This window comes from Salvelinus namaycush, chromosome 12 (assembly GCF_016432855.1).
Source record: "Salvelinus namaycush isolate Seneca chromosome 12, SaNama_1.0, whole genome shotgun sequence".
NCBI lineage: Eukaryota > Metazoa > Chordata > Actinopteri > Salmoniformes > Salmonidae > Salvelinus > Salvelinus namaycush.
The window spans coordinates 32,848,070-32,859,641 of record NC_052318.1 but is presented as its reverse complement, the minus strand read 5'-3'; the positions used below and the strand labels follow the sequence as shown (position 1 = coordinate 32,859,641).

General features: G+C 41.9%; 1 protein-coding gene across 1 annotated transcript; it reads right to left on the bottom strand.

Moving 5' to 3' along the window:
- Window positions 1-5,607: 5,607 nt before the first annotated feature.
- On the bottom strand, window positions 5,608-10,963 carry gltpd2b (glycolipid transfer protein domain containing 2b). The gene is made up of 4 exons (XM_039005542.1): window positions 10,313-10,963; window positions 6,968-7,026; window positions 6,623-6,801; window positions 5,608-6,423 (listed from the first exon to the last, which is right to left on the bottom strand). Exons 1-4 carry the CDS (start codon window positions 10,380-10,382, stop codon window positions 5,796-5,798), a joined length of 936 nt encoding a protein of 311 aa, XP_038861470.1. The 5' UTR covers window positions 10,383-10,963; the 3' UTR covers window positions 5,608-5,795.
- Between the last annotated feature and the right edge of the window lie 609 nt (window positions 10,964-11,572).

The window sequence follows — 11,572 nt, the reverse complement described above, 5'->3', positions numbered from 1 at the left end:
CGCATGAGCCCATTCCATTCACAATTCAATCTACAAGTAAATGTGTATACTATCCATGGTGTGTGTAGCCACGCACTTACAGATATGTGGATATATTCCTGATGGCAAAATGAATGCTTTTCTTTGCTACATACAAGATTAGTCCTGCCACATTCCCTCCAACCAAAGATATTCATGAGAATTTTAATAGTATGAAAAAAAACGTGCTGCAACTGCCAGACCACAGATCTTTCTGAGAGAAAGGATTTCATTTAAAACATGTTTCAGAATGATGTGTGAATGTCATTTCATGAGCAGTCCTATTCTTACATAATGATACACACAGAAGGAGCATGTTTCACTAAATGACAACAGTGCCTCTTGGTGGACAGATCGTGTTGTTCCCCAGTGTCACCTGTTATATAATAATATCTCCATATATCCCTTTTTAAGTGATCATTTGGAAATTTCTTCAAAAAGCAATAGATTTATTTCCTGTGTGGCTGTTTTTATTCTTGGAATGGCTGCAACAAATGTATAGTAACATAAATAATCAAGAGCGTGAGGAAGAAGACACAAAGAACATGGAAATATTACATTCACATATAGATATACTTATGTTTGCTAATGCGCGTCTTAAAGATTGAACAATAGAAACATAACGATTTTGTTTTCAAAAAGATAAAGTATTTTTATTGTTATTTTGTTGTAAAGAGGAAATAATGTATTAGCTTTGTATTGTATTAAGACATAGGTGCTACCTGGTAGGTTTTCGACCTGTAATCTCAGAATTCTGAGTGAGACTGAAGAAAACTTGACGATTAAACACATACCAAGTAGCATTTTTTTTCTAAGTCTGACCTCTTCTTTCTCTGTCTTGTTTTCAACCTTGCAGTATTGAATGGTTGCCCTGTTGAAACTCTTTCTCAGTCATTGTCTACTGGTTACTCTTTTAGGTGAACAGTGCATGTCTTTATATGGGCACCAAGATGATGAGATGAAGAAGGGCATCCTCTTCTGGTATTGGTTTGATCAGTTACACTGATTCAATAGAAAGCTGCATATTTACAGTAACTGCAAAGGATTTATCCCCAAACAGCACAATACTTGCCTGTGTCCACTGCATGTGGAAACTAGTGTGAACTATTTGTTTCAAACTCACTTCTAAGCAGCAAGACAGCTTTTCACTAAAGGTCCTCCTGAAAAATAATATAAAAACGTTATGTCCCTGAAAATCTTGAATCAGACAGACAGCTTATTAAAAACGATCTAAGGCAGAACTCCTTTGAAACACTTTGGGATAGTCTCACCCAAAATGAATTGGCTGATAATTTTATTCTTTTTTTGCTGTATGTATATTATTGTATGTATATAATGTTTTTGCTGTATGTATATTATTTTATGTATATCATTTTTTTGCTTATGTTCATTGTAAAAAAAAAAAAAAAGAAGAGAAATCAATAAATGTGATTGACAGAAACAACCAGATAGGTCTGTTTTTGTTCCCTTGTTTCAGATCTGATCACCTCAGATTATGTTTCACATTTCAGTGTGCCTGTTTGCGCTCATCCATCCTTTAGTCAGTCAATCAGTCATTCAGACAGACACTGAGTCTGAGACAGTCTGAAATAATACCCTCGAGTCGACAGGATGACATAACACTGACATAAGAGGAAGTTTATGTATTCTAATATTTGACCGTTTGAGTTAAAGGAGACACCTGTAACAGAATCATTCACAAGTCAATGGACAAATACTTCCACAGTTAGTTTTGTAAACGTCAACAGTAATCAAACGAAATGATTGGCAGATACAAACTGGTTTTGTATACAGCTGAAGCTGCCCAATAGAGTGAGGCTCTGGGGAAAGAGGAAGTAAGGGAGTGGTGGAGTCAAGCGGTACCATCAGGCAGATGCATGTAATCTAATGTAATCTTATTCACCATGACAATCCCTAGGCAGCTCCTTCAACACTCATGTATCTTGCTTTCTGCTCTCCTCTGGCAGACTGTGGCCACCTACCTAGCCTCACCTCTGGGCATGACATCTAGCCAAGTACCCCGAGCATAAATACCTTTCATGGAAGACTTTGGCCTGTACTGTAGATCACCTGCGTTACAATGTATAATATTAACCTCGAGACAAATCAACCAAAACCACTACATTTTTGCACTATCTTCATAAGAAGTACAAGATATGTAAATGTGCTAGTATCCGACTGTCTGTTCTATGATTGGACAGCGCTTCATGTTGTTAAAATGTCATAGTGGTTCTGACGCATTCACTCTGCTCTGACCACTTTACAAGATTACAACAGAATTTGACTCTCTCTCCCTCCTTCAATCCATCCTTTCTGGGATTGGGATCCAGTGGAGGACAACAGGAAAAGAGAGCAAGGATTACATAGCATTAGAGGCATTTGTGGGTTTAAAATAGTGTGATCAAGTGTACGCAAGCGGCTGATCTCTCACATTAGGCTTGCATCCACATGTGCTCATTAACCCCCAGTTAATTTCCTCATAATGCTTGTTTGGACTCTTTCCATTAACACTTCTATGGAACTCCATACTCAATCTCATGAATTATATATAAATATTTTTATCTAACCATAACATTACTGTATGACAGAGGTTCATCTAACTCGTTTTTTAAATTACAGTTAATTAAAAATATATATTCTTAGGTAAAAAAGTAATTGTAGTTTACATTGAAAAATCTCTTAAAATGGTGGCATTATGCCATTCGCAGCATGTATGTCCAAGCGAAGGGAGGGTAAATTCTTGTGGTGTAGAAGTGATTACGTCACAAATGTTCATATAAATGACTTTGCCACTAACTGTTATTAGCATTCAGGGTTCAGTGAAACTGATGTGCATGTGTAGTACACTATGACCTCTGGTGGATATACTGTAGTACTGCAACATAAGATCAAAGGGCCCTGATATAACACGTTTGCCTGCCTGATGACTCTTAACAGAATTCTTCCGCTGCACTAGTTCGCTACATAGTTCAGTCAGACTGCAAACACAGAGTTTCTAAAACACAGAGGTGCAACATCGCGAGACTTCCGGGAACGCTTGTGAAACAGACCATGTCCGGGGTTTGAGAAGTAAAAAATGATTTCTTAGTTGTTAATTTTCTCGAAATCTGAAGGCACAACCTAGATTTGAGCCAATGTCTTAAGCAGTTGAACATGTGTTTACTCCAACCTCGTGTTAGTGACAAACTGACATTTTCATTTCTGTCAAAAACAGTGCCTTTGATCTGACGGCCTGAACTTGCGCAGTTCGGTGTGAGACGACCGTTATGCCCGATGACATTGTCGCCATGACATCTTTGCTGCAATCATTTAAGTAATTTGTGTTGATGTCAAAGTAATCAGCTGATGGATAATCTCTAAACAATCAGAGTATCAAAGCCAGACGAATTTGCAAAACGTTGCTTTACCAACGTGTGTTCTGGCTCTGGCCCAAACCATCGGTTCCTGGGACCAATCAGATGGTCTAGAACAGGGCCCACGGATCAATTTCCAACCAGATAAAATCATCCGTTTCTCTCAATGCACTCAATTAGCCCATGTAAGCTAACATATTTTAGGTTGGTAAGTTAGTCTAGCCAGCTATCTAAACTTGTAGTAATCATGGTCGAATTACCAACTGGGGGGCCCCACTGGATTTTGTTAGTCACTAAATCAGCTATCATATATAAAAATTAAAAACGCTATGACAAAATGTGTAGAATTACAGGGAATTTGCTTTAAAACAGAATTTTATCTCTGCCCCATGGCAAAATGTGTAGAATTGCAGGAAATTAACTCTAAAACAAACTTTCTCTCCTCTAGCTGTTTTGCTCACACGCCCTAAGAAGATTTGACTTAGGATCCCCCAAAAGGTTAGGGCTGTTTCTGACTGCATGTTTGGGTATGGATGTCGACACGCAGACCAGTGAGCCACTGCGGCACCCCATGATGAGTTCAGATGTTTTGTGGCCCCCACCCCCATCAAAGTTACCCATCCCTGGTCTAGAACATATTTCCATTCTCAAAATTGTACGGGAGGTACTCAGATCCAGACTCAACGCAGATAAGAAACGAACGTCTGTTTGTGTGGCCGGTAGCAAGGAGTTTGGGTAGCCAGGCAAGACTCATTAAGAATATTTTAACACATCAAAAATATTCCTTCTGCAGTGTCAAATTTGTAGTAATGCATACGTACCTAAACCATGACAACAACAGTAGCTAAGATCAGTGAATCACTGCATTGTAAATGTGGTTTTGAGAACCCTGAATAAAGTCCATCTGATGTGTCCAGCAGCCCTAGAAGATCTTCACAAATGATCCCATATAAAATTATTACATAATCACGATGTGGGGCATGGACAAAGTCCTTTGCCTTGTGATTGGCCTTTGATTCAATGATGGCAATGCTGAATTCCGCATCAACATACAACAACACTTACAACAATCACGGACCTATGGAATTACATTGGCAGCATCTTCAGAATTTACAACAATACATGATACGTTACTTGTTTTTCATGATACGTTGCAGTGTCTCCTGACCCCTCCTGTCTCAGCCTCCAGTATTTATGCTGCAGTAGTTTATGTGTCGGGGGGCTAGGGTCAGTCTGTTATATCTGGAGTACTTCTCCTGTCTTATCCGGTGTCCTGTGTGAATTTAAGTATGCTCTCTCTAATTCTCTCTTTCTTTCTTTCTCTCTCTCGGAGGACCTGAGCCCTAGGACCATGCCTCAGGACTACCCGGCATGATGACTCCTTGCTGTCCCCAGTCCACCTGGCTGTGCTGCTGCTCCAGTTTCAACTGTTCTGCCTGCGGCTATGGAACCCTGACCTGTTCACCGGACGTGCTACCTGTCCCAGACCTGCTGTTTTCAACTTACTAGAGACAGCAGGAGCGGTAGAGATACTCTCAATGATCGGCTATGAAAATCCAACTGACATTTACTCCTGAGGTGCTGACTTGTTGCACCCTCGACAACTACTGTGATTATTATTTGACCATGTTGGTCATTTATGAACATTTGAACATCTTGGCCATGTTCTGTTATAATCTCCACCCGGCACAGCCAGAAGAGGACTGGCCACCCCTTATAGCCTGGTTCCTCTCTAGGTTTCTTCCTAGGTTTTGGCCTTTCTAGGGAGTTTTTCCTAGCCACTGTGCTTCTACACCTGCATTGCTTGCTGTTTGGGGTTTTAGGCTGGGTTTCTGTACAGCACTTTCAAATATCAGCTGATGTAAGAAGGGCTATATAAATTTGATTTGATTTGTTTTTCAACCAGTCTATGGTCTTCCAACACCATAACAAGTCCAGTGCGTGATCTCACACAGACAAACAGTGACATGACAATGACTTATCAATTGTACAATGAAGACATTTAGCTTCAGTTGATTGTTTTCACCAGCACTTTGGTCATATGGCCCCTAATACAAATTGGCCCTTTAGGTAAACTCTGTTGAGAGCACTCACTCATGATTACTTGAGCAGCTCATTGTTCTTGCGCACATGTGAACTTTAGCCTGATAAAAGATAGTACAGCATATGGAACAAGGCACCAGGGGATAGACTGTAAGACCTAATTCATGCTATTATGCAAACCCGAACAGTAATGTGCTGGTTTTGCTATTTTATTTTCACATTGTCCTTACCAGCATAATTCCAACCATGATGGATGCGTAACCTGGCCAGCACAGTACAGCTCAGTTCAGCTTGGTTCGGCTCAGTAGCGTGAAAAGAGTATTACTGTAATGTCCAGACGTGGCTGGTCCCTCAGAAACAGAATCCCCCCCTGCTCTTCTCCTACGGCAGGTCCAGCATGCCATGCTCCTCCAGGACCCCCTGAGTTCTGTCATACACCTCTCCGATGGCCCGGACCACCCTGTTCAGCACCACGCTGGCCTCTTCCTGGTTCGTCACACACACCAGCCTGTAGAAGAAGCCCCGCTCAGGCATGGCGATGAAGGCTATCTCCGCTGCCCTGCGTACGAACCAGGAGTGGTGGTGGGCCAGGGTGTGCTGATAGGCCTCACGGCAGAGCTCCGAGGGGCTCCGCAACCGGCCGCCCACAGGCCCCTCCCCCAGCTTTTCCAGGAAGACCTGCAGCCACAACAGGGCCCGGTGCAGCCGGAGCAGAGTACGACACCCAGATTCTGTCATCTGCTGGAAGTCTACCAGGCCCCGGCTCAACTCAGTGTGGATCATAGAGCGCAAAGACAGGTAGGCACTGCTTGGCGCTGCCACTGAGGCCTCTGTCTCCTCCTGTCCACCACCATGCACTCTGGTACCAGACACCAACACCAAGGCTAGGCCCACTTCTCCCTCATCGCTGCTACCTGCCTCCCGCAGGGTCAGGTCACGAATTATGGAAGTTTTGGCTTCAATCTCCTGAGATATGAGTCCAACCATCGGTCCAAGAGCCTCCATGAACCTGTCACAGAGGATGGAGCAGGAGGAGAGAAGCAATCAACAACCACACAGAGCCCAAATAATCCACATCTCTGTTTAGAGTTCATTCAGCCTGGTTCATCCAAGCGGATGTGAATGTCCCTTTTATTCAGCCAGTGAGTGTATTGACTGGAGTCTGGAGTCTGGTCTCTGTGTCTGCATGTCCTGCCTGATGGGCTTACTTAATAAGCTCGTCCCAACTGGCCAGATAAGGCTGCAGCAGCACGTCATTGGTGGGTCCCAGCGCAGCCAGCAGGTGAGACAGCAGCTCCGACACCTGGAACTTCTGACCGGGACACACCTCCAATATGGCCCCGTCCTCATCACTATCAGCCTCACTGCCATTGGACAGATGGCGAGGCTAGGCATGGGGGAAGAGGAGTGGGAAAGGGAGAGGAGAGGTTAATTAATGTGAGTAAATTTGGTGGTCCCTATTAAGTTCATTCCAAAAAAATCCAGCTGTGCAAATAGGTTTAGAATAAGGTTGTAATTGTATTTTACCATAGTTCTATCTCTTGTTGACTTACACTGTTTATCTGAATGTAACCTTTAAGACAAGAGTCCCACTGGTAATCCAAACTTCCTTCTGTAAAGAGAAAGAAAACTGCTAAGATTAAGATACAATGTTTTCAAAGATCAGGGGAAAATGTGTTTACTCATCTCTATGTCAATAAAGTGGGAGGAGAGGTAGCTATGGTCTGTCAAAGAATGCACTCAGAAACATTACAAGCACTTTATTCTACTGCACTGTATCCACTTGCATGTACTTCGTATTTGTAACCAACTAGTACAAAATCAAACATTTAATGTACATGTGTAGGTTATTACACGATAATGATCATTAATCATGTCATTTCTAAGTTAATACCTGGTAATTTTTTTACTGTAAAATAAAGTGCAACCAGAACATGTAATCCTTCAGAATAGTGACAAAACCTCACTCGGCTCTGTTAGACAGACATAATTTATAATCATTAAGTTATATGATGGTCCTTCTTTCAGAATATTCTACCAAGCTGTCACACACGGTCATGACCTCAGGGGCAAGGTGCACCCAATGGGAGTAATAAAGGCTAATTAAATCACTCATGCATTCCATCTCATATCATGAGACTGACATCTATGATAATGGGAGATGCATGACAATAGGATACCCTGTTGATCTAAATAACATACATCATAAAATTGATTATTGCAAACTTGTGTATAACAAATGTTGAATTCACATACATCCTTGCAGCATAAACAGCAGTCAACTTCTTGTAAACGGAATGTTTCTTTGTGGTTCCCTCCTCTCTTTCTCTATTTCAATACCTTTGTTGAGTGCATGTTTTCCTCACTGCAACTAAAGTTATGGTGCTTTATGAAGTTAGAAGAGAAGCCAAGCTTGCCCTGATTATGGTGTAGAGTAGCTAGGTGTGTTGGTATGTGGTATAGAGAGCAGCAGGGCCGGCTCCAGGCATAAGCGACATAAGCGGCCGCTTAGGGACCCGGCCACTAGGGGGCCCCCGACCCAAAAACGTATAATATAGTGCCTTCAGAAACTAGTCACACCCACTTTTCTTTTTACACATTTTATTGCCTTACAGCCTGAATTTCAAATGGATTACATTTAGATTGTGTCACTGATCTACACACAATAACCCATAATGTCAAAGTGGAATTGTTTTTAGAAATGTTTACAAATTAATAAAAAATGAAAAGCTGAAATTTCGTGTATCAATAAGTAATCAACCCCTTTGTTATGGCAAGCCTAAATAAGTTCAGGAGTAAAAATGTGCTTAACACGTCACACAATACATTGCATGGACTCACTCTGTGTGCAATAATAGTGTCTGTACCCCACACAAACAATTATCTGTACGCTCCTTCAGTCAAGCAGTGAATTTCAAACACAGATTCAACCACAAAGACCAGGGAGGTTTTCCAATGGTTTGCAAAGAAGGGTAGATGGGTAAAAAAAAGCTGACATTGAATATCCCTTTAAGCATGGTGAAGTTATTAATTACACTTTGAATGGTGTAGCAATACACTCAGTCACTACAAAGATACAGGAGCCCTTCCCAATTCAGTTGCCGGAGAGGAAGGAAACCACTCAGGGATTTTACCATGAGGCCAATGGTGATTTTAAAACGGTTACAGAGTTTAATGGCTGTGATAGAAGATAACGGAGGATGGATCAACAACATTGTAGTTACTCCACAATACTAACATAAATTATTTCAAACCTGCATCCTGTTTGCAATAAGGCACCAAAGTAATACTGCAAAGAATTGTCCTGCCATCAAAGCGTTATGTTTAGTGCAAATCCAACACAACGTCACTGAGACCCACTTAATATTTTCACGGATGGTGGTGGCTGCATCATGTTATGGCTATGCTCGTGATTTTTGGGATAAAAATAAACAGAATAGAGTTAAGCACAGGCAAAATCCTAGAGGAAAACCTGGTTCAGTCTGCTTTCCAGACACAGGGAGACAAATTCACCTTTCATCAGGACAATAACCTCGAAAAAGGCTAAATATACACTGGAGTTGCTTACCAAGACAAAATTGAATGTTCCCGAGTGGCTTACAGTTTTGACTTAAATCCGTTTGAAAATCTATGGTAATGATCAACAACCAACTTAACAGAGCTTGAATATTTTTTTTATTTTTTTTAAATGGGCAAATATTGTACAATCCAAGTGTGCAAAGCTCTTAGAGACCCAGGAAGACTCACAGCTGTAATCGCTGCCAAAGGTGATTGTAACATTTATTGACTCAGGGGGTTGAATACTTATCTAATCAAGATACAGTCGTTTTTTTCTCTCCCATTAATAAAATAAAAAAAATCTTCCACTTTGGCATTAGAGTATTTTATGTAGATCGTTGTCAAAAATGACAATTCAAATCAATTTTCATCTCACTTTGTAACACAACAAAATGTGGAAAAAGTCAAGGGGTGTGAATACTTTCTGAAGTTAGGAACTTAGTATGGGTCTCAAACTTACTATTGAGAGAATAGTAGAATACACAAGATGCAATTTCGAAATTTGCTTGTGCATCAGCAGTTTTTATCTTGTTTTGTCAGTCACTGACAGTCACTCAATTAGCCACGTCAGCTTACAATTTTTAGATTGGTAAATTAATCTAACCAGCTATTATGGTCATAAACCGAATGGGCACACAGGGCATGTGCCCAGGGGCCCTGACCTCCTTTGATTTTGTTAGTTGCTCATCATTAACATGGTATACGTCTTGGCAAAATGTGTAGAATTGCAAACAATTTGCTGTAGAACTGGACATTCTCTCTGTCCCATGGCAAAATGAGTAGAATTGCAAGAAAGTTTTTATAAAATTGTTAAACTTCTCTCACCCCATGACAAAATGTGCAGAATTGCTGCAAACTTGATTTTAAACTGCAACAACTTGTCTACTCCCCATGGCAAAATGTGTAAAATTGAAGGAAATGTACTTTAAAACAAAACAAATCTATCTCCATAGTCAAGAGGGGGACCACTCAAATGTTAGGAGGGCCACTCAAATGTTTTGCCCGTTAGGTGGGGGGCCCCCAACCAAATCACACTCAGGGCTCCCAAAAGGCTAGCCTAACGTAGCCTAACCACCACAAGAGGAAAACAAACGTCTATAGATTCCCAGGTCAGCAGACACCGTGTGATATTATTCTATATATTCCAAACAAATGAATCATGTGTAAATCAACAAAGCTACACTATATGGCTAACACATGGAATGTTTACTGTACAGGCCACATGCTCAGCCACTCACAGACAGTCACATGCAGCTAGCTCGAGTCACAGTAACACACATTCTCTAAAACACACACACAGCCTCCCCTTAGTGTTAGCTTGAGACAAATATGTTACTCACGGAGCCACATGGAGCCAAGGAAGAACAGTAGAACCACGATGGCCAAAGCCGCCTTGCCCTTTATCCCCATGCCGACTGCCTGTATGTGACTCAGCCTAGCCCTCTCTGTCCCCTCTCCCCCTTGATATGCTACTATGTCTGCCAGTTTCTATCTATCCATACCGTTGCCTCTGCCTCATGAGTGAGTTCTCTGGCCTTCTCTTCTTGAACGGCTCCCACTCAGTGTCTTTCTCAGTCTTTCTATTGACCCCTTTACCTCTGACCCCCCCTGTCTTCCTAAATCTGTCACCCTCCCCCTCTAACCACCAGACAAAAGTTGCTTTTGTCTCTGCTGTTGTGCCTCACTGCTTTAAGTGGCCACACCCATGACAATAATTCTATCAATCTTTAACTTTTAATCTTAAATTTTTGCTGTTGCAGTTTTCTCTCCTCTATTTCAAATTCAACTCTCTTGCTCCTGCTGTCCGCTGTGTCCTTCTTTGACTTTGTTCCAATCCTTCTCTCCTGGCTCCCTCTTTTGTTTGCCAAACTGTTGATCTCTCTGTGTCAGTCTCCAACCTTGTTGCTCAATGGAAGGGTCCAGAGATTAGCTGTGTTCAGTCAGCCACTGGCTGATTAAGCAAGCGTGGTCTGTCCCACCGACCAACCCGACCGACCGACCGACAGTAACCCCCTCACTCTCTCCAAACTCATCATCTGTTCATTTCGAAGCAATACCCATACTCCACACCATCTTATACAAACAAGACTTCTCTCATCACCCCCTTGTAAAGAAAATACAATCCCACTTCCAGGCTTGCCAAATTTCTAACAGCATACCAGTTAGCAACGAGCAATTGGCAGGCCGGCGGCCCTCCAAATTGATAACGGTGTGCGGTCAGGAGATTTGCTCAGCGGCTTTACTGGCGCGGCGTCAGCTACTAGATGCAAATGAACCCATCAGAGATGAAAATCCACCCATCAGAGATGCAAATCAGGTCATAAGTGGCAAACTCTGTTCAACTGCTGGTGGTAGGACTTGATGGTCGGACTTGATGGTCATCTGCTTTAAGGCAAATCAGGTTGTCTAGCAGTTAGAGCATTGGGGCAGTAACCGAAAGGTCGTTCTTTTGAATACCCGAGCCGAAAATGAGAAAAATCTGTCAAAGGCACTTAACCCTAATTTTCTCCAGGGGCGCCGTACTACTATGGCTGACCCTGTAGCAACATTTCACCGCACATATCCGGTGTATGTGACAAAATAATATCATAGCAAGCGCC

Bases quoted from the DNA above. Each gene is read 5' to 3' on its own strand.
- gltpd2b (XM_039005542.1), bottom strand. From the start codon at position 10,382: ATGGGGATAAAGGGCAAGGCGGCTTTGGCCATCGTGGTTCTACTGTTC. The intron at 7,027-10,312 runs GTGAGTAACATA...TTCTCTTTACAG, and splicing joins CCTTGGCTCCATGTGGCTCC to AAGGAAGTTTGGATTACCAG. The intron at 6,424-6,622 runs GTAAGCCCATCA...CCTCTGTGACAG, and splicing joins AGTTGGGACGAGCTTATTAA to GTTCATGGAGGCTCTTGGAC.